A 27,461-nucleotide genomic window follows, 5' to 3' on the forward strand; every position below is an offset into this window, starting at 1 on the left:
TACTCTCCCAGGCTTAGTTTGGCCCAGGTTCTCTAGGAAAGAGCTTCCAAATCAGATGCCATGACACCCAAGCAGACTTATGTCCTGGCACTTCTCTTTTTAGTATCTAAGTGTTCCTTTCTGGTTTCATAAAATTCCAGGACTCTATAAGGAAGGACACATATGGAAGGTGTCAACCACTATTAGAATGAACTCAGTGTTATATGCAACTATTTCAATGGATTTTACCCCAAAGTCATCTGAGCTAAAGGGGAAATTCATTCAGCCGTTCAAGGATACTAGGACAATATTTTGGGATGCTGTAGTTTGGGTGCCACAAACAAGCCACCACAAGGGCATGTTCTGCAAGGGAAATTCAAGATTGCACTGGAAGGGGGCCTGGGACTCTCTCATCAACAGCGATTTTGCACTGAGGAAGAGACTCTCTCTCTGAGGTAGGGTTGCCACCAGGCCAGTTGCAAATTTGGCCCAACTTTTAAAGGAGGGAATGGCTTCCTTTTGTTTGTCTGTTTTTAAAACTCAGCCTCAATGCTAGGCAATTAACAGTTTAAAATATTATATATTTACATAAATTAACATATAAAAATGAACAGGGTAGTTTATTTTTCCTTCTGTGGAAAAGTCATAGTAACTTGACTGAGACAAGGAGAGACAGATGTGCTCTGACAACGAGATACACTGAGAGATGATAGTCGTCTTTTAAGAGTGGGATGAGAATGGGAGAAAAATGACTCAACCAAGTGAAAAGAGAGAAAAAAGACCCAACATTGGCTTAGTGGCTGGTACTGAGGAAATCATTGTCCTCGCTAGCTTAATTTTCTTCCTGGGACTAATATTGTGGTGGTTTATGACCCTCCTCTCCCCAAAATGGGGAAAGGAGAAGAGAGCAGAGCAAGAGCACTCCTGAGGGCAGGAAGGGCAAATGCAATGTGCTCCTGAGGGGAATCAGTCTCTAGACACACCTGAAAGAACGTGGCCTGAGCCTGTGGATCCCTGAAATCCACAGAGACCAAGTGGGGGACTCCCTCCATGTTTAGTAGGGGCTGCAGGAGGAACCCTGTTGGTCTGAGAGGAGGCTGTGGCTCCTAGAAGAGTTAGTCTTTGAGAAGATGGCTGATTTCCCATTGTTCCCTTCCCTCTAAATCAGCTTCTCTTCCTCTTGTGATAAATCTGATTTTTCCATTTGCCGTTGGTCCTCTGCTGTGGCCGCCTCTTCCTCTTTCTCTGGCTTCCTGATTGGGGTTGCAGGATCTCCGGGGATGGTCCCCAGGACTTTGGTGCTGTGCTCCTGAGCTTTGGCCCTGAGGGCAGCAATGCTGTTCTCTCTCAGTTCTTCCTGGGAAATGGTGGTTTTGGAATCTGGGCCCCTTTCTTCCTTGTCACTCTTGTCAAGCTTGGGCAGGGCCTGGCGCTCCACCTCTGGCTTCCTCCCCGCCTCAGCCGCTGCCTCCAGAGATTTTTTGTGCATCCCTAAAAAGAATTGTTGGTATTCGGGTTTAGAAAAGCGCCTGGGCATGGGAAAGCCATCTTGAACTGAAAACAGTAAAGATAAAGAGAGGCCAGAATTAAGGAAAAGCAGAAAGCCTTGCTTCAAACAGCAGTCACAGAGAGCCCATTGCACTGGGCCCTGCATGGCGGGGGGTGGGGGAGAGACACCTCAGGCCAGTTCTCTGACAGAGAAAGGTCAGACCTGGGTGAGAAACAGGAACCAATGCTACATGAAGGCAAGTCTACACTTGAATGATAACCCTTGTACAGACCTGTAATTTTAAAAAAACAGGAAAACTTGTAGAGGGATTTCTATGAGTGAAGATAATAGCAGGGCTGGGAAGGGAATCTGTGCTTACAAGTGCAGATATCACCTCTCTAGTTTGTTTGTTTTAATTGTTTCAAAAACTTTTTGTATTTTTCTGCAAACCTGGAGTTTCCTCTAGGGTTATAGTAAAAAATTGACCCTATCTGTACATGGCCCCATTGTGTGGATTTCTTAATCCACATTTAGAATTAGATCAAAAGATATAATTTTTAAAAGTATACAGAAGGCTAATTTCAAAAGGCACAATCAAGTGTTTTAAAAAGTGTCTGGAGCTGCCTACTCCAGAAACTTAGTGAACAACTAAAAGATGGAGCAGAGGAACCCAGAGTTGTAAGGACACAACATTGTTGGGCTTTATGATTCTCAGCTGTCACAGATACCAAATGGTGGCGGATATATGCTTCATGCAGCAACTCTTATATAAGCAAGGCCTTGGTGAGGGAAGTCTAAGTACACTTTTGCCTATAAGGCTAGTTTTCTGCTCACTCATCTCAACCCCTCTGCCTCTCCCTCTCTCTCATCTCTGGGCTTCACATAGACAGAAGTATGAAGCAAAACACATTTAAAGAAGCCAGAAGTTAACTTTTACTTTAGTATTAGTTTGAAAAAACAGAAGACAAGAGCCAAGCAAAGAGCAGAAGCGCAAGAAAAAAAAACTCCTACTTTCACGTAGTAGCTTAGACATCTTTTAAAACAATTAGACAAATTCATGGAAGGATACATCTATTAATCACGATAACTAAATAAACAGGATCTCCATTTGCACAGCTAGTATACTTTTGCAAATCAGACGCTAAAGGCAAACAGAGAGGGCTGTTGACTTCATGGGCTGCTTCTAACCTCCCTAGAGGCAACTGACCGCTGCTAGAGACAACAGGCCGGATAAGATGGACCTTGGATTTGATCAGGGAAGATTTTTCTTATTTGCATATATCTGAACAAATTCCTCAACCAGGAGAGCTCAGGGGTGAAAGGAACTTCTGTAACCAGTCATCTCAGATGTGCTAAGAACACCTGGGACATCACAGCAGCCAAAAAGCTTACAACTGCTTAAAACATGACAAAATCTTTCAGGGGGAGAGCCTCTGGGGAAAATAACACTGAATGCATTTGTAGATAATTATTCCAGCACTTATGAGCCAGAAATGTTGGCATCTTTTCAGTACATGCATATTGTGTGTACCTGAAGTTAAATTCTTGCCTTTGCAACTGGTGCACATGATGTTCTATCCACTGCTTGCACACTGTTTCCAAAGCAGAAATGCTTCCTGTTTTAAGGACTTTGTCAAATATGAAGCAGCCACTACTTTCTTCCCACATAAGCACACACAAAAATATCAGGCAAATTGCCATGTTCTTAGGATCAGCATCTTCTGAGAAACTGAGATTCTTGCAGCACAGTCCTAAGCAGAGTTATACCCTTCTAAATTCATGGGCTTAGAAGGGTGTAACTTTGCTTAAAGATAGCACTGTTACTCCGTCAACCTGATGTGATTGGATTTCCCCGATATTATGGTCACCTAAGTAGGCATTCACTCCCTAGAGTTGCCAGAGTTATTTTGCTAAGGGCTAGTGCACATTACATTCACTTCAGGAATGCAACTGCAAGCAGCCTCTCTGTAGTGAGTTCTCGATGCCTTCTATAACATTTAGAGCAGCCTACCATAACGGTTGTGGTAATCATATCTAAAAAGGCAGGTTAAGTTAGTCGAGGTTATCCAAAATCGCCAAATGTCCAACGTTATTTTATGGAACAAAAAATATATTGGGTCATTATCTATGACAGAGAGCTTCCAACTACACTTCATGTATCATATAATGAAAAATGTGCTAGTGTTGGACTGTATTTGTTGTCATCCCAGAAGTCTCTATAGTCAACTAGCAACCAGCACAAACATCTTGGAAAGGGTGCTAAGACTCTTGACATGGTATCAGTAATCTGCATGGGAGAGTTTGCTCTAAGCGTTATAACAGGAGGGTGTAAAACTTACCACAGAGAGATTGCAGCAGCAGCACTATCACTATGGGTGTGTGACAGAAGCACCAGGCCTAAGAATATTATTATTATTATTTTATTTTATTAAATTTATATCCCATCCTCCCCAGCAAAAAGTAGGGGGGGTATATACAGGTATTAAGGAACTGGTGTTACATAAGTTCAATAGATTTTTAACCCTGAAACAACGCATTCTTAGTAGCCATTATTTTACCTTTAAATAAACTTAAGAGTCTACTAATGCAATCCTGAACAGAATTAGAACCTTTTAATAGTGTAATTCTAAGAACACTTTCCTAGGAATAACCTTCACTGAGTAGACCAATAGACATGCTTAATAGTGCTCTCTCAGTCCTCTGCTTTGCATTGCAGTCTCTAGATTCCAAGAAAAAAAAACAGCAAACCAGTCCCTGCAGCAATAATTCTTGTGCTCATCTATAAACTTCCATGGTCTAATTGCTTATTCCTTTCTATTCTGCCAGGACCCTGACAGGGAAACTGGCTAGACGAAATCAATTCCATGCTCAAGTTTGGTCTCTTACCCAACAGCCAAGGAGCGCAGGATTCCATTATGCCATCCTTGGCCGACTTGAGGATGGACTCTGGCAGTGGGATGGAGTGACGTACCATTGCACCATACAGCCCGTATTCTGCCATTACGCTGCTCCTGCCCCAGCATTTCTCCCTCTTCCGCCATTTGGCTCTTCGATTCTGAAACCAAACCTGCAAAGAGGATCATCATTATGTAAAGGCAGAACAGTAGTGCCCTTTGACGGCTGCACACTAATTTAGAAGGGATTTTAAATGAGTTGTTAGGAACCAAACTTCTTCCTTCACATAAACTAACAGATATATGCTTGCATGTTTGCTTACACACAAGAATCAAAGGCCAAACCAAGATTGGCTTCTTATAATAAACCGTGTTAACACCTAGGACTTCTCTGTCTTGTTTCTTGCTATACTCACGGCATGAAGCCATTCATAGCCTGGGATCTTCATATCTCTCACACTGGAACCAAATGTCCTACTATACTCCATGTGCCAGTTAAATTCCTCAGACAGCCTTCTGTGGTACTCTCAGCTAGGAGTGTCCATTTGGCAACAGTCAGGTCACAGGCTTTTTCTGTGGTAGGCCTACCAGAGAGGGTACAGCAAACGCCTTCACCTGCCACTTTCAGGAAGCTGTGCTTTGTTCCAGAGGGTGTTTGGGGGAGGGTAAACTGTGTGCTTTTGGTTTTAAACTTGGTACTGATTGGATATGATGTTTGTATCCTTCCAGCTTTTGCTGTTTTGTTAGCTGCCTGGAGTCTCAGGAGATAAAGCGGGGTACAAATATTTTAAATAAAAGATGCAGATGATCCAAAGATTGGCAGGGCTATGCAAATGGATACAGGAAGATCTAATCCCACCTTTCCTCTACCAAATCTCCCTCATGACTTGCTCTGATGCTGCAACTGCAACTAGTGACATCACTGAGACAAAAGTAGGGAAGGCTTCCATTGTGACCCCAAATTGAACTGAGCTACTTCTAACATGACAAGAGCAGCAGCGAGAAAGACATCTTGTCTTCTCATACATCTCTTGTTGCTGTCTTGGCTCCAGATGTTCTAGACCTGAAGACAGCATTCATAACAACATGAAGCTCTGGGCCAATCTATGCCGTTTATTGTTTTAAATAATATCCCCCCTTCCCTGTAATGCTAATCACATCCTGTATTTATTTTATTTAATGTATACCCCGCCCTTTCCCAGCGAAGCATGAGAACTTGGTGTGCCTCTCTTCTCGTCACATGGACGCATACAATTCTGGGATAATACACATGCACATTCATCACTTGATATTGCAGTCATACTTACACATATAAATGAATGATCACAGATCTGATATCACAGATAGACCTTTCTACCATGCCAAACGCAACACTTTTAAAAATGAATTCAATTAATGCATTCAGCTACCTGCCCTTTATTTGTGAATCACGAAGGGAAACCAAGTGATAATGCCCACCCATACCACATGCTTTTACTACACCAGGTATCAGCACCTGGAGCCACAGGACAGCTCCAACCCCCATAAGCAACAGTAGAAAAGGGCAAGAGTCCAGCAGCACCTTAAAGACTAACAAGAATATTTTCTGGCGGGGTATGAGCTTTCGTGAGCCACAGCTCTCTAAATGCAAAAATATTTTCTGGTAGGGTATGAGCTTTCGTGAGCCACAGCTCACGCTGTGGCTCACAAAAGCTCACACCCTACCAGAAAATATTTTTGTTAGTCTTTAAGGTGCTCCTGGACTCTGGCCCTTTTCTACTACTGCAGACAGACTAACACGGCGACCCACTGTGAATTATCCCCATAAGCAACATTACCCAAAAACCTTACAAATTTTGATCAGCGCTTCGAAAAATAAAATTGACTTGGGCCCTAACGAACCACAGGACCCCGCCACCTAGGGCCCCCACCCTTTCTCCAGGCCGGGCCCACTTGCCCCCTTTCCTTTCTCACAGCCCTGGCAGGAGCCCCCATTTCCCAGCTCAGCACAGGGACGGGACTCATCGAGCCCCTCTGTCTCCCTGTGCGGGCGGCTTCTCCGGCTCTCCCCGGCGGGGGTGGGCTCTCATTCTTTACAAGCTCGTGCCTGAGCGCTGCTCCAGCGCGGGTGGGGGGACGGCGTGTCTCAAAGAGGGGGGCGAGGGCCTGCCTGGCAGGAATCTATTAGCGAGCCTCCCCTCCTCCCCTCCCCGCCTTTCCTCTTTTTGCCGCCTCGGAGAAGAGGCATCAGCTTGGAGATGAAAAATTGCTGGCGGCCTATTCAGGAGGCGGCCAAGGAAGCGCCGGGGCCCCAGGGGCAGCCCGGGCCTGATTGAAAAATAAGTTAATTTCGGTTTCAATCGATGGGCCTCGGGCGCTGAAATATCACGGGAAATTAAAGCGGCTGCTCCCCGGGGACCGGCGCCATTGACCCGCGCTAATTAATGCCGGGGGTGGGGGGGGGGGTGAAGCTCCCGCTCGCGCCTCCGCCAGGCAGCCGCCGCCGCCGCGCCCTGACATCTCCCCGCACGCTTGCGCCACCGGCTTTTTCTCATTTAACTAATTAGGCTGCAAAATTGGGTGTTAATTTGTTTAGGAATCCTTAAAAAAAAAAACTGTTCTCTCTCCCCTCCCCCCCCCACCACCTTTATCTCTTTTCTCTCTCCTTTCCCTTTCCAGGGGAAGCAGCCGCCCTCCCTGGTGGAATGGAAATGAATGGGGGGGGGGGACGGCTTGCGGGCAGATGGATGCTCGGGGGGTCACTCCGCAATCTTCTCCGACTTGATTGCTTGATTAGGTCGTTAGCACATTTTAAAAAAAAAAAATGGCCCGCCGTCTGGCGCTGGCCTGATGAGTGGGACGAGGCGGGAATCGCCTGGGTAATTTATCTTTTTATACGGCGAGGCGTTTGATTTCAATCTGCAGATCTATGGCGGCGCCTTTGACACCTGTTTAGCACTGCAGCGCCGGCGGCTTAACCCTCTGGCGGCTCCGCCGGGCGGGCAGCGGGGAAGGAGGCCGGCAGGCAGGCGGCTCTGCGCCCGGGGAAGGGGGGCCCCGCCCGCCTTCGCCTTCACGAGCCACGCGGCTCCTCTGCTGCGGCCGCCAGAGTGCGCAGCTGGCTCCGCGGGTGTCTTACTGGGGAGCGCAAATAAGCTTGCGCATATTTGTGTGTGTGTAAAGCGCCGTCAAGTCGCAGCCGACTTATGGCGACCCCTTTTTGGGGGGGGTTTCATGGCAAGAGACTAACAGAGGTGGTTTGCCAGTGCCTTCCTCTGCACAGCAACCCTGGTATTCCTTGGTGGTCTCCCATCCTAATACTAACCAGGGCTGACCCTGCTTAGCTTCTGAGATCTGACGAGATCAGGCTAGCCTGGGCCATCCAGGTCAGGGTTGCACATTTTTACCCAGAAAGAAATCTCACCGAGCCTAATGGTGCTTATCGTCCAACAAGCATGCGTAGTAACGCAGGCTTGATTAAACTGTGCCGAGTCGCACGGTTATTTGGGGGCAAGGGGGTGATGCCCACGAAGCAGCATGGGACGCGTATCCCAGAATCTTTTGCAGGGTTACCAAGGACGTTTGCGTCCTGAGTCAAGGTATTTTGGTGCTCAATATAGATCCAAATGAATGCAGAAATTGACGTTTGGCTGTCCTTTACTAGCTCCCCCAAAACCTGTCATCTGAAGCAGGCTGTCTCAGCCTGTGTAAGGGTGGGCTCAGGCCTGGTCTTGTAATGCAATTGCTTGGGAGGGTAAACTGGCTTGGATGATTGATCTCTTGTATAAAATAGGTTGAGCCCCTCTGGTGTGTAGGGAGATGTCAGTTATTTAAGGCTTCAGCAGAAGATGCTGTAGGGCAGAAGAGTTCAACCTAGTAAGGCTTAGTGGGGAGGCTTAGTCATAGATCAAAGGAAATACTAGGCCAGAGACAGGGAACTACTTTGTTTTGTTATTGTCCCCCCACCCCAGAGAGCTGAAAGTGGTTTCAGAGAAGCTTTGCTTCCCATGATATACACTGTATGTTCATGTTCTGTTTCCAAGGTTTGCAGATTTTGGGGGGAACAATTCAAAAGCCTGCAAAACAGTTCACCCGAGCACTTTCCTTAAGCACCAATTCTTCTTTCAAGTCACCTTCAAATCTGGGGTGGGGGGTGGGGACTACCACTTGTCTCCAGCCCTAGTTGCTTCAGTCCATCTCATTCTCTTTTACATTCACTGAAAATAGTCACTGCTATGAGCACACAACAGGATACAGATGATCATTTATACTGTGATAATGTAGAGAAGTGAGACCAATTTTACCAAGGATTCTGCACCTAACTGGAAATCTAGGAATAAGGGCATGGTAACAGTGGCCTTCCAAATTGGCAGAGCCACTAGTTGCTGCGTGTGACTATAGCTGGATTTGGGGCATGATGTCTAGAGTCACCGTCAAGCCTCTTTTGTGCTGTTTATGTGAATGTGTGGTTGAAGTTGATATTATAAGAGACATTTGTAACGAGGGTGAGCATTCTGACCAATGCAGGTTTTGTAGCTGTTTTATGGAGATTAGTAAACAACAACAACAACCATGATTTCCTAGGTGGAAACGGTCCACAGAAATGTCACTGAAGCTTGCTGGGACCAGCGTCGCATTTTCCAATTTATTTCATCTTGTGTTTCGTTCAACAGTTTGACCACTAGGTGGCTCCATGCTACGAGAATTCACACTGCCCACAGGACCTTCACTTCCCCACTTATGGTGCAGGGAAATCTAGTCAGCCGTCTCCACCAAAGGGGCAAATGTTGGTTGGTCAAAAATAGCCAAAAATGGCCTAGTGCCTACTTTTGCGCAATAGAAGAAGAGGAGCTGTTTTTTATGTGCTGGCTTTCTCTACCACTTAAGGAAGAATCAAACCGGTTTACAATCTCCTTCCCTTCCCCTCCCCACAACAGACACCCTGTGAGGTAAATGGGGCTGAGAGAGCTCTAAGAGAGCTGTGACTAGCTCAAGGGCTCCCAGCTGGCTTCATGTGGAGGCATGGGGAATCAAACCTGGTTCTCCAGATTAGAATCCACTGCTCCTAACCACTGCTCTTAATGATTACACCAGAATGGCTCTCAATAGGTGCTCTCTCCAGAGTTTATAAAGACATACAATATGATTAACCAAACACAAACATTTATCAATTATGAATTTTCAAAAGAGGGTGGGAAGTATCATCTTTTGTTGTGCTCTCTTCTAGACATGCAAGGACAGAACTTCTTTAAAATATCAGTTGTTTTTCATCTTTCTCTCAGAAGTGGGAGTTTACTGGCATGTCCCTGGTTCTCAACCTCATGGTACTATATTATAGAAAACATGGCCAAGGACATATCCTGTTGTTGCTTTCTAGTGCTGATATTCAGAGGTTTACTGCCTCTTGATATGGAGGGTCCCTTTCATCCCCATGACTAGTAACCATTGATGGACCTGTCCTCCATGAATCTGCCTGATTCCCATTTGTGTGCTCATCGCATGTATGGTCACGGCCATCTACGTCACTAGGTCTCCGAAGAGGTAGCATATAAATGTTTTAAATAAATAAATACAAATGGGTGCCACCTTACAGGTGAGTTGTTCCATGCCCTCTTTATAGAGTGCTGACTCCCCTGGTAATACTGAATCCTGTAGGAGGCGTTGCCGCTGTAACACAGAGGGCAGGCTGGTGACTGCTTCATCCTCTGAGTGTCCCGGTTCAGTTTCCAAGAGGTCATGGGGACATGACACTAACTGGTCAGGAGGTGGAGCCCACAAGGAGAGTTCTGTGCATCTCAAGTATACGGCTACTGCATTTTCTTACGGTGCCCTGTCACCATGCAATACTATCCATGTGAGGTATCAGGTCCTCATAGATTAATACAATCCAAACTATACCTGTGCTGCAATCAGAAAGTGGGAATAACCTACACACAGAGAAGTTACCTCAAAGTAAGGCAAGCTGCTGGCCACATGACAAGACATGTATTATAACATCTAGGAATCAGCTGGAAGAACACTTTCGGGGGGGAATGAACCATTTTAGGGATGGGACCGGACTCTTAAGTTCTGATGGTGGTGGAACTATCTGTTATATGTAGTTCCATCCATGATTCTTTGAATAAAATGTAGCTGACAGGGCTGCAATTTGACGGGGGAGACTGGCGGGGAAGAGGGATTTTAAATTTCCCCACACACACACCCCTTGTGCAGCTTTTCATCTGAATATTGACACCACCAAGTTCTTTTTGCCCCTGGTGATGAACCCAAACATAAAAACAGCAAGGCAATTTTCAGTGAGAGAACAGAGTTAGAGGACAGGGTTGTTGTTGTTTTTTTAATGATCAAACACCTCTATCCCCTGCAACCCAGGTAGCTCCAATGTATAAAAAATAAAGCACCCTAGAAAGAATTATGTGATAGTTTTGAGAGTTGACAATGTACATCACTCCCCTGCAAACTATCAACCATGTATAATATTTTCTTTCTGAATACCATATGCTGGGGGCAAAACAAACAGGTGGACACAATTGCCATAAAACCCAGCTTGCAACTTTCTCAAAGTAATTTGTGCAGCTACAGTTGCTGCAAATAGAACGCTGAACCAAATGGAGATGGATGATTTCATCAGGGCCACAAGCTGCATATAAGGCACAGGTGGAGTCTGAGCCCAAAACCGCACATGTAACACAGCACTATTTTACCAAAGGCAAACTGGTTAATTTCCAGCACAGGCTCCCCCTTCAATTTATTTATCCCACACTTCATTTTCTACCCAGACCTCCCCCACAATGAATCCCCCTTCAATTAATTTACCCCCAGATCAATTTTCTGGCTTGATCCCCACAAATCAGTTTCCCTTCAATTAATCTATTCCCCAAATTAATTTTCACCTCTGCTTCCCTCCCTCCAAAAAGAAAAAAAGCTACATATTTTTCTTACAGATGTCAATGATACAGTTGAATAACCTGCCCAGGTCTCTCTCCTTCAGTCTCCCAACTGCATTAATGCTGACTCTGGGACTGAGTTGAGGGGGCTAGAGGTGGGCTCCCAGATGCTGAGGATAAAGGTGCTGCAGATTGGAGGGAAAATAAGTTGGCCAATCAGCAACCACTGATGGTGAGCCAGCATCTTCACCTCATCCCTCCACAATGATCCAGTGGCCTCAAAGAGCAGGTGCCTGGGTGAAGCCACTCATAGGAGCAGGCAAGGAGCAAACATTCCGGATCCTATTTGTGTGGTGTAGGGGTTAAGAGTGGTGGTTTGGAGCAGTAGACTCTGATCTGGATAACTCCTCCACATGAAGCCATTTGGGTGACCTTGGGCTAGTCACAGCTCTTTTAGAGCTCTCTCGGCCCCACCTACCTCACATGGTGTCTGTTTTGGGGAAGGGAAAGTGATTGGAAGCCAGTTTGATTCTCCCTGAAGTGGTAGAGAAAGTTGGCATATAAAAACAAACTCTTCTTCTTCACCAATGCATTGGTTCCAGAGACTCCTAGCTTTTTTTTTGGCCACTCTTCATCTTGCGGACAAAAACCCTCAAGCTGTCAGCATGGTATGCTGTGTGAACTAAATTAGGAGCTGCTACTGGAAAACAGGGTCAACATCAGCTGTAGTCTGGGGCTTTATTGTTTGTTTGTTTATTTACCTCATTTCTATATCCTGCTTTCCTCCCCAATGGGGCCCCAAAGTGGCTTACAACTTTCCCCGCCTCCCATTATATCCTCACAATTTATTATTTATTTAGATAATTTGAATGCTGCCTCTCCAAAAACTGCTTGCGGTGGCTCACAACTAAAAAGAACAACGACCCCATAAGGTAGGTTAGGCTGAGAAATAGTGACTGGCCCAAGGACAGCCAGGGAGCTTCCATGGCAGAGTGGGGATGTCTAAAAAAACAAAAGCCATCAGAGTAACCATTCACAAAGTTTCACTCAGCCCTTTTGGCACTGCGTGGCAACAGTTCCAGCCTTGCAAACTTATTGTATATCTGTCTTGCAATGGGGCAGAATGCCCACTAGAGGGCCATATATGATGCCCACATATATTTTATATCTATGCTTCCTTCTTGAGCCAGCATGGTGTAGTGGTTAGGAGCGGTGGAGTCTGATCTGGAGAACTGGGCTTGATTCCCCACTCCTCCACATGAAGCCAGCTGGATGACCTTGGGCTTGTCACAGTTCTCTCTGTACTCTCTCAGCCCCACCTACCACATAAGGTGTCTGTTGTAGGGAGAGCAAGGGAAGGCGATTGTAAGCCAGTTTGAAACTCCTTAAAGGTAGAGAAAAGCGGGGTATAAAAACCAACTCTTCTTCATTTGCATGGTATATTGATGTCACTGAGAGCCAGTATAGTGTAATGGTTAGCCTATTGGACCAAGATCTAGCTTGAAATCCTCCCAGTCACTATAGTTCAACCTAACCCACTTCACAGGGTTGTTGTGATAAATGGGGGGGGGAGAAATGGTATATACTACCTTGTTCTTAGGAGGAAGGAGGGGGGATGGGATTTTATGTTTGTACAAAGCCATAGGAAATGAAGTGGAAAATATTCCACACTTTCTCTTACTCTCAGCCTAACCCACCTCGCAAGGCTGTTGTGAGGATAAAACAAGGGAGAGGAGAACCATAGGCACCACTTAGTATAGACAGATGGAACAGTAGTTAGGAGAACAAGCTATGAGCCAGGGAACAACAATGAATCTTCAGTGATTAACCTACCTCTCTGATTTAGCACTACTGCATTTGGGTTGGTATCTCCAAGGGAAAATCTGCATAGTGATATTGAAAGTGGTCAGATGTTGATATATAGATATACATCTGAGCCTTGAAGTTCAGATGTGGTGGTTACCATATAGCCACAAACGGCTCTTGGCTATTCACATGGCAGGCAGTAGTGATTCCAGGACCACTGCAGGTGATGCGCCCTGACAGAGAAGACTCATACTGTTGCAGAAGGAGGAGCATGGCTTTTTGCAGGCAACTGCACTGGCAACTTCATGCTTTTCTGGCTTTGCACTGATGTACCAAATGAGAGCATGGGGAAACTGCCTTACAGTCAGATCTTAAATTTCACTTCTGCTATGAAAACTGAGCACAACAAAAGTAGAATTTTGCACACTCCCTGTTTCAAGTGTGATTGCTGTCACCCATATTACTTGAGGAATTCTGGATACTTTTCAACCTCCAAATTTCAGGTGCTTCCTTTTCTTTACCCAGTTCTTTATGTGTTCAATCACTTTGTCTTTTGCATTATTTCTGCGCCTCATGTCTTCCTCTCATATATTAAAATCTAGGCTGGCTCATAGTCAAGCAGACATACCTACACATGAAGCTGCCTTATACTGATTCAGACCCTTGGTCCATCAAAGTCAGTATTGTCTACTCAGACCAGCAGCGGCTCTCCAGGGTCTCAGGCAGAGGTCTTTCACATCACGTACTTGCCCTAGTCCCTTGAACTGGAGATGCCAGGGATTGAACCTGGGACCTTCTGCATGCCAAGCAGATGCTCTATCACTGAGCCACAGACCCTCCCCTCTTTTGGTCTATGCCAAATAATGATCCTGAAATCAATGTCATCTTCCAGCTGATTTGAACAAGATTCTCCTCACTAGACACTTGGTAGTCTGGATACTGCAAAACTTTTTCTCACTTTCACAAGGTCCTAGACAGGTTTTCTTTTACCACCAACAGTGCTTATTCTCTATTATTCCTGTTCCTAATGACTCTTTGTAACTCTTGCAACAGATATTGGGGGGGGGGGGTCTGCCTCATGAGGAGCATTGTACATTTCTCTCATTCAGCCAAGATTAGACTGTTTGTAAATTTCCAGTTCTAACTTCCTTGCAGAAAGCTGCATAGCTCTTATAAACCAGGAAGTACTTTACAACTGTCTATTCAAATGCATGTCAAGATTATTGGCACTGTTTATGACGACATCATTTTCTATGACTCTGTAAAAGGGATATGAAGTTAAATGAGCATAGTAAAGATGGCAGATTGGCTGCATAGCTGATCACAGTGTAGACAATCGGCATAGCTGCTGCTGCCGGCAAGAAGTGAGAACAGGAGTGCAGTCAGACACCAGCACGACTGGACAGAAACTTTTCTTGCTAAAGACTTCAGCTAGCTGGTGAACTGACCGTTAACGTCTTTCAGAAAAGAGTATTTGAGCCTGCTGTTGAAGGCCAGGTACATCTAAACATCTTCTGGCAAATAGAAAATTCCTCTATGACCCCTTGTCATATCACATGTCTTTAAAAAGCCAAGGTTTGCCCCAGGTTTTCAGAATAATTAAAATATTGCTTTTATCTCAATATGGAGAGTTAGTGAATCTTGGCTTACAATTAATTACCTGAATTCATCCTTAGCCTAAAAAGAAACCCTCAACCCCTTCTTTGTAGCTGACATGCAGACATCAATAATTAACCATGTTCAAATGCCTCAAATTAAAAACAACAACAGAAAATAAAATAAATGGAGGAAGGGCAAGTGGCTAATTCAATTTTAATGCAGCATACTGCATCTCACAATGTATTTCCTTGAATAAACTATTGTTACATTCCTTATGCTGGTCTAAATTTTCTCTTGATTCATTCCCAGTGTCCAAAACATGATTTAGAAGACATTAACTATATTGGGGTCAGTGTGTTGAGGGATCTAGAAGAATGCATTTCAACTATGCCTGATAACTTCCTTGATGTGAAAGTTAGCATTGAGAATGATTTCCTTTTACTGTCCCTATGGCAAAGTAACACTAGAAAAATCAAAGTAAACATTATAAACATTTGCATCCGTTTCCAAACAAGGACAAGCATGGAGGTGTTTCATACTGCCATGTTTCAGCAATCAAGTCTTTATTAGTAAACTTTAATATCTCTTCCTTAGCGTGTTGGCGGAATAGCGACAGCCTTGCAAGCGATGTACTTTAAAAACTGGATTTGAAGTTTAATGAAAATTAACTGAAGAACTGGATTTGAAGTTTAATGAAAATTTAGTCTAACTGATGTGGAAAGAGCTCTGCTCTGATCAAGCAGCTCACATTTTGCAATATCAGTTAAGCAATCTGATCTCATCTTTTGCTCCTAAATTTTGATGAACCAGCAGAGCCCAAAGACACACTAGCACTGAAAACCTGTGCCAGAGAAATACCTAACACTGATGGAACCCTCATATTGGTAAAACATTCCCAGTACAAAAATGAGACAGAGCAAAGGCATGGTGAAGAGAAGTAAACATCCTATACTTATGCAGGGCTTGTTCCAGTCCCTTGGATACTATAATGTTATGCCATCAAAAAAGATGGTGTCAACTAATACACACACCCTGAATTTAATGGACTGCCAAAATGACTGCCCCTCTCCCTGCTCCAGCAGCCAGAATGGTGGAGATCCCCCAACTAAATCTGCAGCAAATCATCACACACACCCTGGATAGGTAAGACCCAGCCAAGGAACTCTGTGCCTCATCTATCAAAGTATGGGGCTACATCAGTCTGTTCTCATGTCTTTAGTACGCCAACGGAAATTTGGGAACATGATCCAAGGGCAGTTTGCATGAATAGCCAAGACTCACAATAACGTGTTCTCAGAACACTTGCAGTTTCCCAGACTCAGGTCTTCAGAAACAAATACCTGAGAGGAGTCCAACTCCACTGTTATAAATGGGGTTGCAAAAAGAACTACACAGCCAAGTCAAGAAAGCTCCTGAACAGACTCTCCCTTCCTAACCTCCAAACGCTCCAAGTATGCAGAGCATTCAAACACTCATGACAAAGTATATCCCCCATATACACTACAATGTAGGACAGCTATGTATAGCTTAACAACTCTTTATTGTTCAACAAGTTACAGCATATTTTGCACACAGGGGATGTATGCAATGTGCTGAATGGAGGACAGCAAATCTCCCAAAGCAGGTGAACTCTCACCATGTACCAGTGAAAGTAATGCTGGTGGAGTCTAAGTATTCCACCCACCTGACTCACTGCAGGCTAATGACTACACATTAGTCTTTTTCTGCCTGCCTGGTTGCATGCGGTTTGTGGAAGGCATGTGTGTACCGGGTTGTATGACATCATGGTTTCACTAGGCCATCACTTGTACTTTCCCCGCATGACTAATAGAGTGTTAGTAGTGCTCAGCATCATGACTGGTGGGTGGTGGCAGAATTATGAGGGGTGGTGTGTGATTGCTTGATGGTGCTGCTATGCTGGTGCTTTTTAAAACTGTACTTCTGATTATGTCAGCATTTGTTCTGGCCCAGTATCTGCTGAAACCAGAGTCCGTTCCATGTTTTGGTGGGCTCCAGGCAGAGAATACCAGGATCCCTTCTCCCCTCCTCTGCCATATCAACTCTTGACTATAGGGAATCTAGAGCAGAGCTTCTTCTGTAGATGTCAAACCACATGGAGAAATAAAGTTCTCACAAGAGCCCCTTAACTGTTCTGAATTCCCAGTAATAAATACAAGATAAAATGTAATAAAATAATGTGGCATATAATTGCAATTATACAAATGTGCATTCTTTTTTCTGCTTTTAGCTAACTGAATTTTTTTGAGAGTTTTTGTGTTGGCTGGAGGAGCACATGCCAATATTTGATTTGAGTGGGCAGTCGACTTCCATAGCCTCCTCAATCTCCTATTCTATACAAGAATCTCCTGTCCTCAGTAAAATACTTATGGTCTAATAATACTTTGGTGGAAATAACCCCACTGAATAGACTTGGATAGGATTCTTAGTAGACCTGCTTAGTGCAACCCTGAACAGAGTTACATTTCAATGGACTTAGAGGTTATAACTCTATTTAGGATCACATGGCTACTCACTAAAAATCTGTCTTTGGTTCTTTACCATCTCCCTCATATTGACCATTTATTTTATTTATGAGGTACCCATTCTTGTTTGCATACAGAAGACACTTCTGTACATACTGTGCAAGACGTTTGCATACAGAAGACACTTCTTTACATACTATGCAAGACTTTTGATGTCAATACATTGTAAAACATTTAAAAAAAACAAATTCAATGTTAAGGACATAAGAAAATCCCTGCTGGATCAGACTAGTGGCCCCTTGAGTCCAGCATCCTCTTTCATACTGTGGCCAACCAGCTGCCCTGGAGAGCCAACAAACAGGGCATAAAAGCCAAGGCCTCCCTCTGAGTCGCCTACTACCACTGGTATTCAGAGGTTATCAGATGGTATGTTTTTTGACAGTAGAAAAAAGAGTGATTTATCATAGGCCATTAAAAAAAATTCAGCTGCCTTCCCAGCCAGATGATACCCAGGTCAGCTTATCAACAGTACTACAATATTAACATGATATATACAATAAAACCTCACATAATGAAAAATGCCTAAAATATAAATTCCAAACACCGCAGCATTTAACATTCTGTTTCCTAACTGAGCCAAGTATTTATCATCTCAAACCTGATAGAGTTGAAGAAGAGGAGGAGTAAGAGGAGGAGGAGTTGGCTTTTATATGCCAACTTTCTCTACCACTTAAGGCAGAATCAAACTGGCTTACAATCCCTTCCCTTCCCCACAACAGACACCCTGTGAGGTAGGTGGGGCTGAGAGAGTTCTTAATAGAACTGTGACTAGCCCAAGGTCACCCAGCTGGCTTCGTGTATAGGAGTAGGGAAACCAACCTGGTTCACCAGATTAGTGTCCACCGCTCATGTGAAGGAGTGGGGAATCAAACCCGGTTCTCCATTCCAAACCTCTTTATCCACTACACCATGCTGGCTCTGGGAGGTGCTCTTGGGGGAGTTACAAACGTCAGGGTACCACATCTAAGAGGACCTTTCCTTCTCTGTACATCAAGCAACTCTTCATCAACAGAAACCCAGAGCAGGGCTTCTTCTGTGGAGGTCAAGCCATGTGGGGAAGCAAAGTACAGCAACTGCAATATTAGGAGCAACGGAAGCTGAGTTTGTTCCACCACCCACCACCAGCAGCAAGGTAGTATTACCACCTGAGACCAGAGAAAAAGCTGTTTCCTAGCAATACAGAGGCTAGCTGGAGAAACTGTCTGTCTCGTGGACACCTATCAAGTAAGCAGCATGCACTCTGAGCATAAACAAAAGAATTGTCTAGCTGCATATGCTGAGCTTGTGGCATGCCCTTCTGGACCAAAGCCACAAACTAGAAGGAACTGTAACATTTTCAACTGCAAGTAATAGCCATGAGTGTTTTATGACCTCATATATGAGCCAACATCAGTTGAATGCTACCTATAAACTCCCAAGGATAGAATTCTTCTGTGCTCTCGTTTAAAACTCTGACATGAACCTGCGTGGCAATACACACTCTTGATGTCTTGTTACCAGCAAGATTGACAAATTGGAAGGAGTTCAGCAAAGAGCTACCAAATGATTAAAGAGCTGAAGCGAGGGTGATTTATGGTGCATAATTTAAGTAAACAGTTTTATAGCTTGGTAAAGCACTGACTAGGGGAGGGAGGGCTATGGGAAGGTGAGAGCCCAAAGGACACTGCAGAAGTTGGAAAAAGAGTATGCAAATATCTGAGGTATACATAACCAAAGTGGAGGGGGGAATAGATGTCATCTGAAGACAGTTAATAGCTTATTTGTATTAAAGACTTAACCTCCTAGCATACATAGTTAATCAAATTATACATTGCTAATTCCAGTTTCTGTTAACAAACTCTTAACATGATTCAGACAACCATAAACCCAGCAATGTTGCCCTTCCTTTGCGACCCCAAATGTCATTTACATGACCTATATCCTGTCACAGCTGAGTTGAGATGTGAAGCAGTGGTTGATATAGCTACAACTATACCCTGAAAAAGGAAAGTAGAGCAGATCCATCCTACTATATGCTGCATGCCAGTTGCAGATTAATCCCACTACTAACAGTGCACTCCTATGCAGAGTTATAGCAGTCTAAACCCATTGAAATAAATGTGCTTAACCTGGAGTCACTCTTTGTAGGACTGCAAACATCCTTCCTTTCATATTTTAGGCATTGCACCTGTGGAGCTGACTCTGAGCAGCAGGAATGCTTTTTAGGTTGCTATGAAGGTTAGTCCATCCTGCCACATAAGGCTCTCTACTGCATCGTACATCACATAACAACCTTGCAAACTACCTAAACACTGCACACTAGCACCTGTGCTACACTGGCATATAAACCAGGGTCAGTTCAGAGGTATGTCCCAGCACTGGTCATGACTTTGCCCTTGTTTGCCAGCAGAGGTGCTCATCATAAGCTGTAAAGTTGCTGTTGGCTAATGCTAGGCTAGTCCAGTTATGCAGTCACTGAACATACAAGACCAACACACACAGAGACAAAATACAGTGAGACAATAAATTGGTTAACAGAAAACAGTGGTCAGTTTTCAATAATCAGGGACAATTTTAAAATGTCAGTGTCCTATCAGCTGATGTTGTTAGCAGTCAGCATTTAAACAGAAAGAGACGAAGATGCTGCTGACCCTTGGCTAATAAACAATTATTTCCGTACATCTTTGGGGTACATTCTTCATCTTATGACAAATTCTGAATTTGCCATTAGAGCAAATGGCAAAAATTCTCACTGATTTTAGTAAGTATGCGTTTCACCTTAAAATAAATTCCTAGGATTAGAAAGAAAGAAAAACTTGCACATATAATGTAAGCCTAATTCTCATTGAGATTATTAACCTTTTCTGGGTTTTACCCCTTCTTGCTGCAAGTGGAGGTTCATATGACTGAATGTACCTTCATACAAAAATTATCTCCACACAGAAGACTAGACATCTGGGAGGAAGAGACTAGCCTAGCTGACTTATCAACATACTAGTGGGGGGGTATATGGTACTGGGTATATGCAATATGGTATTGGGAAGGGGAGGGTGCTGTTCAGAGGCAACAAGGTAAAAAATTTCACTGGATTAGGGCAAACCCTTTGCCATGAGCCTGCGTAGATTTTTGAATCCCTCCCTGGGACACTGAATTACTGTACCATTCCCCTCTGCTCCTTAAATGAAAGCTGAGAAAATTAATTTTTTAGATCCAGAATTCCAGCTCTCTTTTGCTTTGGACCCTCTCCAATCTGTCTTTAAAGCAATTCTTTCCTCAACCCGGGAACACAAATAACCCCCGAGCCTTCTTTTTTAATGACATTCCATTTTGGATCAGGTTAGCCGTTCTTCCACCAGATTCCCTCTCCGTTGTTTTCCCCCATAGCATACATGCAATTAACTACATATATCCTTGTATCATACGGCAAGACCATGCAGCTAGCAGAAAACCAGGCAACCTTAGACCCCAAACAGACACACCAATTCAACATTTGTTTTTGAATTTGGGTTTAGATATGTTGGTAGCAAGACCTAGAGAAGCCTTCAATGTAATCCAGCACATCCGCATTAAAAGGTATGTTTCCCTTCCTGAAGAGAGTAAACAATACTGAAAATAAAATTAGTGTTGTGTCGCCCTGAGGTCTCATAGCAGTATGATTACCTGTATCCTGTCTTCAGGAAGTTCTGTTTTCATAGCCAGCATCTCTCTCGCATAGACGTCAGGATAATGGGCTTCATTGAAGGCTTTTTCCAACTCCTCCAGTTGATAGGATGTGAATATTGTCCTGAAGGGAGTAAAACTTACTGATGAAAAAAAAATAAAACCAAAATTCTGAACAATCCTTAAAAGATGGAGGGTGAAAAGGGAAGCTAAAAAAGATCTCTCCAGGATCAGATGAGCATGCCTATTGTATTAGGTGCTTTGGAACACAGACAGGACAATGCTGCTGCAGTTGTCATGTTTGTGGGCTTCCTAGAGGCACCTGGTTGGCCACTGTGTGAACAGACTGCTGGATTTGATGGACCTTGGTCTGATCCAGCATGGCATTTCTTATGTTCTTATGAAGTGGTTCAAATATGCAAAAATGGTTAAAACATACTCTATAGATGGTTCAGCCACAGCGTAAGGAAAGCCATCAGAAATGAAAATATTTTATATATAATTCTTGGTAAGGACAAATCATACTGAACTCAACCTATTTTTTCCAGCACATTTAACTCAATGAGAGTTACTCCCAAATATGCATGCATAGGATTTCTAGCCTTTCAGTGCTATTGAGTTCAGTGGGGGATTTAAGCACTTGTTTGAATCCTTCCCACTGAAACTGATGGGACTTTGGCTGGGGACTCTCCATAATCATATATCACAGGGAGAAGGAATAGCAAAGTTAGCAACTGAAGGGTGAGGTATTGGTCAAAGTAAGAAAAAGGAAGAAGGGGATTCAGAAAGCTTTTTAAAACTTTATGGCAGTCTCCAGTTTACATTCCATCATTTTACTGTGCAATCCTAAACAGTTAAATCCTTCTAAATCCATTACAGGATTGCAATATAAATGGGCAATCTTCCTCCATAGTCCTTCTGTCTCAAAACAAAATCTGTTTCTAAGAAAAACTATCAAAAATTTACCTTTGGGGAAATTACCAGCTCCTATAAATCCCCCCACCAAATAGCACCCCAAACGTCTGTCCAATCGTTCAGCAAAAAATGAGGCTAATGGACTGTTGTTTATTTATTCTATTAGTGACCCTCTCTTCTGCAAAGAACCCACAGTAGAATACATGAGTCATGTATATAGATGATCTTTATGTATTTTAATGAAAGTAAGATCTGTGTTCTCACATCTAGGTTGTGATTTTAAGCATGCTTACTGTACATACAGGTAAGCTCCTCTGAGGTCAAGGTGGCTCATTGATAAATAAATGTGTTTGGGACTGGAGTGTTAAACAAAGTTCCTTAATCTAATACATCTTTGTTGGTCCATGAGCACATTAAAATGAACCTGCATTCTTTCTTTTCATATTCTCCCCTATAGCACATTAACAAGCCACCTCGGGCAAATTCCCTGGAGATGCGGCATAGAAATTATCTAATCAGTAATAATAAGCTCCATAAGGACACTAGCTAGTGGATACTACAATCATAGGGAGCAGTAATAATAACCACTATGGATTAAAAAAATAACTTCCAGATTAGCACTAGCATTACTTCCTTCTGTGAAATGTAACATCACAACCACTGTGTGCACACTAGTCCTAAAACAAAAATATCACAAAATATTTTATAAAATGTCAAATTCATATTCATCCAATATAAATCCAGTTATAGCTTTCCATCTTTTTTATTTTAAAAAACTAAGTTTCCATTCCCAAGCATGTTTTGATGTAGAGAGACATAAATTTCGCTCACCCTCAGCTGTATGTTGGAGGTTGGATTTTATGGTGAAATTTATGTACTGAAGTGTAAAACTAATTTTTCCACAGTTTTTTTTTAAAGTTTAGTTTCATTTCTGGAAATACAGCATTTAAATTCACATTATTTTAGAGGGGACTTTCGGTTCCTACTGAGAAAACTGGTAATGAGTAACATCAGCCTCAGTTTTTCATCCCCTAACAATCTGAAAATTCTTGTCCTTCCTCGTCTGCTAATCCTATATTTGCAAGGGACCTGGACACCGTAGAGATCTCTGACACATCTGTGATACCACTGCTGCTAGCACCAGCGTCAAGCTTTGCTCTACTGTGTTGCAATTGGACAGTAAACATCCTCTTGACTTTACCTCTTTGAAATGAGGCATTTTACACACAGTGCCCCCTTCCCCTTAGTCTGCATATCCCCCAATGGAAACACACACAGTTAAGCCTAAACCACATCTGGGAGCAGAAACAAATGGAAACACAACTTCAAGGGATGGTGCCCAACAGAGGAGACAGTGTACAGCTTTCTTCCACATTCCCATTTTACGGCAAATCTGCATGAATATGAGGCTACCCAGACCTGTTTCTGAATCCTGGAAAGCCACCCGTTCTATGGCTAATCTACCTAGGAATCAATCTGCATTCCAACACAATAGTCTAATAGGGCGTGTTTAACATTAGAAGAAATACAGCTTTAAAAACCAAAAAGTAGTTCAGGCCACTAAAAATAAAACAAAATATATTGTAAAGAATTTACGTGTTCCCGATAGGACAGCCCAGATGCTTTTGAATTACCCCAGCATTTAAAATCTAAAGGATTGTACCAGATCAATAACAGTGTTAACAAAAGATGCTTGTTAATACAAGACACCCCTTCTGCAATCAACCCTTTATTGAGATTTTCTTTTGTATCTGCAAATTTTCTTAAGACATTTTTGTTCTTGCCTTCGCAGAATCACAGCCAATATGGATGGACTAAGCTTCTTTAACCATTCTAGTCTCTTTGTTTCTTTCTGGGCAAATTGAGAACTCTCACTGTGCATCCTTAAGATTTGGGGAAATGGGGGGGTATAATTTTTTGGAACAGATAGATTTGCTGTTAAACACAAGTGGTAGAACTTATCCTTTTGTGACTTAGCCTTAAATTTCGTTTCTTAAAAATCTCCCCCATTAGTCCCTTTTGTTTAGAAGGGAGGCGATGTTCCCTTTTTTGGGGGGGGGGTTTACACACTTGAGAAATTTCTAGCTCCTCTGTGATCTGTCTTTACTTGTTGGACAAGTACGGGTGCTTCCCCCCACCCCAAAAAAAAAATCAGATATACTAGACAAGAAAAAGAAATAATCAATGTAAATTTGATATTATGGCCAAATCCAGTGCCTGATTTCTAAGATTCTGGCCCCGCCATATTCCAATCCCAATAGGAAATGTACCCCAATTCTAACCTTGATCTAGATTTTGAACCCACTCCCTTAGATTAGTCCAATTCTTCTAGCAACTGCTTGCCAGGTTTGTTTGGACCACGTCTAGGAAACTGAGGCATGATCTTTGCCTTAAGAGTAGCAAATCCTTAAAGGGGGGGGGATCTGAGTCCTCAGCCAGCCTTTTCCAGTGACATTTTCTTAATCCACACATTCTGCATCTTACCAAGATTAGTCTAATTATGATCAGACCATGATCGGATAAATGGATGTTGCCTCTCTCTCCTTTGTTTTTTAGTCAGAAAATATCGGAATTGTTGGTGCCTGTCTGAGGATAGCCCACCCACCCACCCACCCATCCTCACAGACCACTGCCAGGTCGGGCCAGGTCAATTGCCTTGAAGGGGAGGCAAAAGGGCAGGGACAGGGTTGCCCCACCAACCCCTAGCAGACCAGGAAAATGAGAGCACATTTCCTTGGGAAACCTGGTCACTTTCTCCTCTCCTCAACGGCTTGTCTTATTTCCAAGCTCTTCGGTCCGCTCTGGGAACGCTTAAAACACTTTTTATTGCTTAATCAGCAGCCATCGACGGCGGGCGAAAAATTGCAGCGGCAACATTGAAACGAAATGAAACAAAACAAAACAACTAGTCGGTTGCATGACCGGTGATGAGAACGCCCTGAGCAGGTGCCAGCCATGGGAGGCATCGGAAAAGATTGCACTTGGGGGGTAGGCGCTGTCTGCATTTGTAAAGGGTCCCTGCCGTTGCAAACAACAACCCCCCCTCCCCAGATATATATATATTTTAATTGAAGAGCGCAGCCCAAAAGATCGCTGGAGAGCGATCGACTCGAGCGGGTGCCGGCGGACAGCTCCTTGGGCGCTGCGTCTTTTGACAGGGGATGGCTAGGCGAGGAAACTGGGCGACCTCCTCCTCCGGGAAGGATGGCTGCAGCTCCTCGGGAAAGGGGAAAGCGGGGCAGGGCAGCAGGCCAGGTCGCTGGGACGGGGAAGATTCCCTTCGCCCCTTCTGCCAGCCAACGAAAAGGAAGACAATAGAAAAGCTGGCCGGGGAGTCCACCCGGGGGTCGCCCTCCCTGGGCCCACCACAGGCAGCCGCCTGGCCCTCTGTGGCTGGCACAGCCCCCCCCCCCGCCCTCCCGGGACCAGCAGCCTGAATCTGGCTCGGCTGGCCTGGTTGGGGAGTGGGTGGGTGGGTGGATGGATGGATGGATGGACGGACGGGGTGGCAGGAGGCCTCCGGGCCACCGAGCGAGTCCCCCAGGGCTGAGCCTCCCGCAAGCACTCCAGGCTTACCTGTGCCGCCTCTTCTTCCGCTTCTTGCTCTGGTTCAAGGAGGATTTGGACATCTTTCTGTCGCTGGAGGAGACATCCTCGGAATCTGGGGACAGAAAGGAGGCAGCGATGGGTGGGGAGGGCGCCGGCAGCTCCCCTCCTGGCTCCCCCAGACGCTCCAGCCGGCCAGAGCTTGCCCACCAGGGTGCCTCGCTGGCGGAAGGGGCTCTCGCTCCGGGCCTTGGCGCTAACTTGCCCGGATCGGGTCAATGGGGGGCTTTTTTCGTTTGCTCGGCTCCGATTTCGTTTCCTTGGGCGTGGGGGGAGTTCCTCGCTCGCTCCGGGCTCATACCCCTGTACGGCAGCCGCGGCGTGTCCATTCTCCCTCCTAGGCTCGGATCCTAGTTTTATTTCGAAGCCAGAAATTTGTCTGATATTCCTCTCGCTTTTCTATTTTAAACTTTAAAAAGTGGTGGGTTAAAAAAAAATTAGCCGAGAAGGCTCAATGCTCTCCAAAGCGCGGGTGTCTGACAGCAGGATCGGGGCGGGTTTTAGGAGTGAACCCCCCAAACCCTGCGGATCTCCGGAACCCTTCCTGCCTCTTATCCTTTCCCTGGACCCTTTCATATTTATAGGGCAAAACACCTAAAAAACTGAAGTTTAAACGGGTGTGTGTGTGTGGGGGGGGAGAGATCCCATCGAAGGGGGATCAATATACGCCCTTAAGTAACGAGAGGCATTCAAAGCTGCCCTGCCCGTCATTTAAATTCTACCCAGGTTTTTCATTAGGATCGCTCTGGGTGTCTTTTCTGTAGTTTAAGTGTTTATTTCGTTGCATTCCCTCGGGGTTCGTTCAAATAAATCGGAGCCTCGACCTCCGCAAGAGCGGTCGCCGCCAAGCAGCACCGGGGCCCACATCCCGCCCTCGTCCGTCGCGCTCTGGATGGAGGAGGAGAGCCGATTCGGACTGGGTTCGAGCCTGGGCCCCCCGCCTCTCCGCCCGGGGGCTCGCCGGCCGGCGCTTCTCGTCCGCCCCCCTCCACGAGATTCGTTCAGATTGGTTTGGACGGGGCTGCTCTCCGTGGGGTGGGGGGAGGGAGGCTTGGCGGGAGGGGGCCCCCTCGGAAGTCAATGCGCAGCGCCTGCCCAGGGGCGCCCCGGAGGCTGCTCTGGCCCCGGGAGGTCCCCGATCCCGCGCTAGTCCCGACCGCCCTGCAGTGCAGGCCGGAGCGCGGCGATCTCCCCCGCCCCCTCTACCTGAGCTGGCCGTCTGGCTGTGGTCGAGGTGCTGGGGGCCCCGGGGCAGCGGCTGCAGGTGGACGCCGGGCGGCTCGGCCAGCACCTCCAGGAAGGTGGGCTGGGCGTAGAAGGCGGGCAGGCCGCCGGCGCTCAGCAGGCCCATGCCCACGCCGCCCACGCCGCCCACGCCGGCGGGGCCCAGGACGGAGCGGGCGGCCAGCAGGTGTCCGGCGGGCAGGGCGTCGCGGGCGGCGCGCGGGTGGGGCGGCGGCGGCTCCTTGTCCAAGCCCAGCAGCTCCTGGATGCCGAAGCCGGTGCAGCGGGGCGCCGCGGGGGCCGAGGCGGGCTTGGCCCCCGGGGGGGCCGCGGCGGGCGGCGGGGGCGCGCCGTCGGGGGCCTTGGGCTGGCTCGGGAGGCCGTGGGCCAGCGCCTCGCCCGCCTCGCCCGTCATGCCGCCGCCGCCGCCGGTGGTCCCTGGTGCCGGCTCCGGGGAATGCGGGGCAGCCCCCCGCCTCGGGCCCCTTTTATACGCCCAGCCCGCAGCCCGCGCGGGGTCACCGCCCAGCAGCCAATCACAGGGGCCGGCCCTGCCGAAAAAGCCAAATGGGACGGACGCGGGGGGAGGGGGGGAGGAGGAGGAGGGGGCAGAGCTGTCCAGGGGCGGCCTGGGGCGCGCGGCGGAGGCGCCCGGAGGGTCCGAGCCCGCCCGCCCGAGGGCAAGCGAGGGCGGGGCAGCGGCTGAGGGGCGGCCAGAAGAGGCGGGCGCGCCGGCTGCGGCAGGTGGGTGTGGGGGGCCTGGGGGGGCTCTGAGGCGGAGGCTGCAAAAAGCCCTCCGAGGCCCTGGGCGCGCGCGGGGGGGAGGGGTCGCGGGGAGGGAGCGCCACTTAGGGAGGGGGGGGGCACCTGTCGGAGGGCCGGCGCCACCCGTGGGAAGGAA

The 27,461-nt window shown here is 45.9% G+C and overlaps 1 protein-coding gene across 2 annotated transcripts; it reads right to left on the reverse strand.

Moving 5' to 3' along the window:
- Positions 1-753: 753 nt before the first annotated feature.
- Positions 754-26,975, reverse strand: VSX2 (visual system homeobox 2). 2 transcript variants are annotated; one of them, XM_056851091.1, is made up of 5 exons: positions 26,543-26,975; positions 25,307-25,391; positions 20,816-20,939; positions 4,355-4,535; positions 754-1,470 (listed from the first exon to the last, which is right to left on the reverse strand). In XM_056851091.1, exons 1-5 carry the CDS (start codon positions 26,973-26,975, stop codon positions 1,139-1,141), a joined length of 1,155 nt encoding a protein of 384 aa, XP_056707069.1. In that variant the 3' UTR covers positions 754-1,138. The 2 variants fall into 2 exon arrangements, with proteins under 2 accessions (XP_056707069.1, XP_056707068.1); XM_056851090.1 differs by having other exon boundaries at positions 754-1,533.
- Between the last annotated feature and the right edge of the window lie 486 nt (positions 26,976-27,461).

The sequence above is a fragment of the Euleptes europaea genome, chromosome 6, assembly GCF_029931775.1.
Source record: "Euleptes europaea isolate rEulEur1 chromosome 6, rEulEur1.hap1, whole genome shotgun sequence".
Classification (NCBI taxonomy): Eukaryota; Metazoa; Chordata; class Lepidosauria; order Squamata; family Sphaerodactylidae; genus Euleptes; species Euleptes europaea.

Excerpts from the sequence above, each read along its gene's own strand:
- VSX2 (XM_056851090.1), bottom strand. The coding sequence starts at position 26,975 with ATGACGGGCGAGGCGGGCGAGGCGCTGGCCCACGGCCTCCCGAGCCAG. Across the intron at positions 4,536-20,815 it reads TTCCTGAAGACAGGATACAG|GTTTGGTTTCAGAATCGAAG; the intron begins GTAATCATACTG and ends TCCTCTTTGCAG. Across the intron at positions 1,534-4,354 it reads CTGCGCTCCTTGGCTGTTGG|TTCAAGATGGCTTTCCCATG; the intron begins GTAAGAGACCAA and ends TACTGTTTTCAG.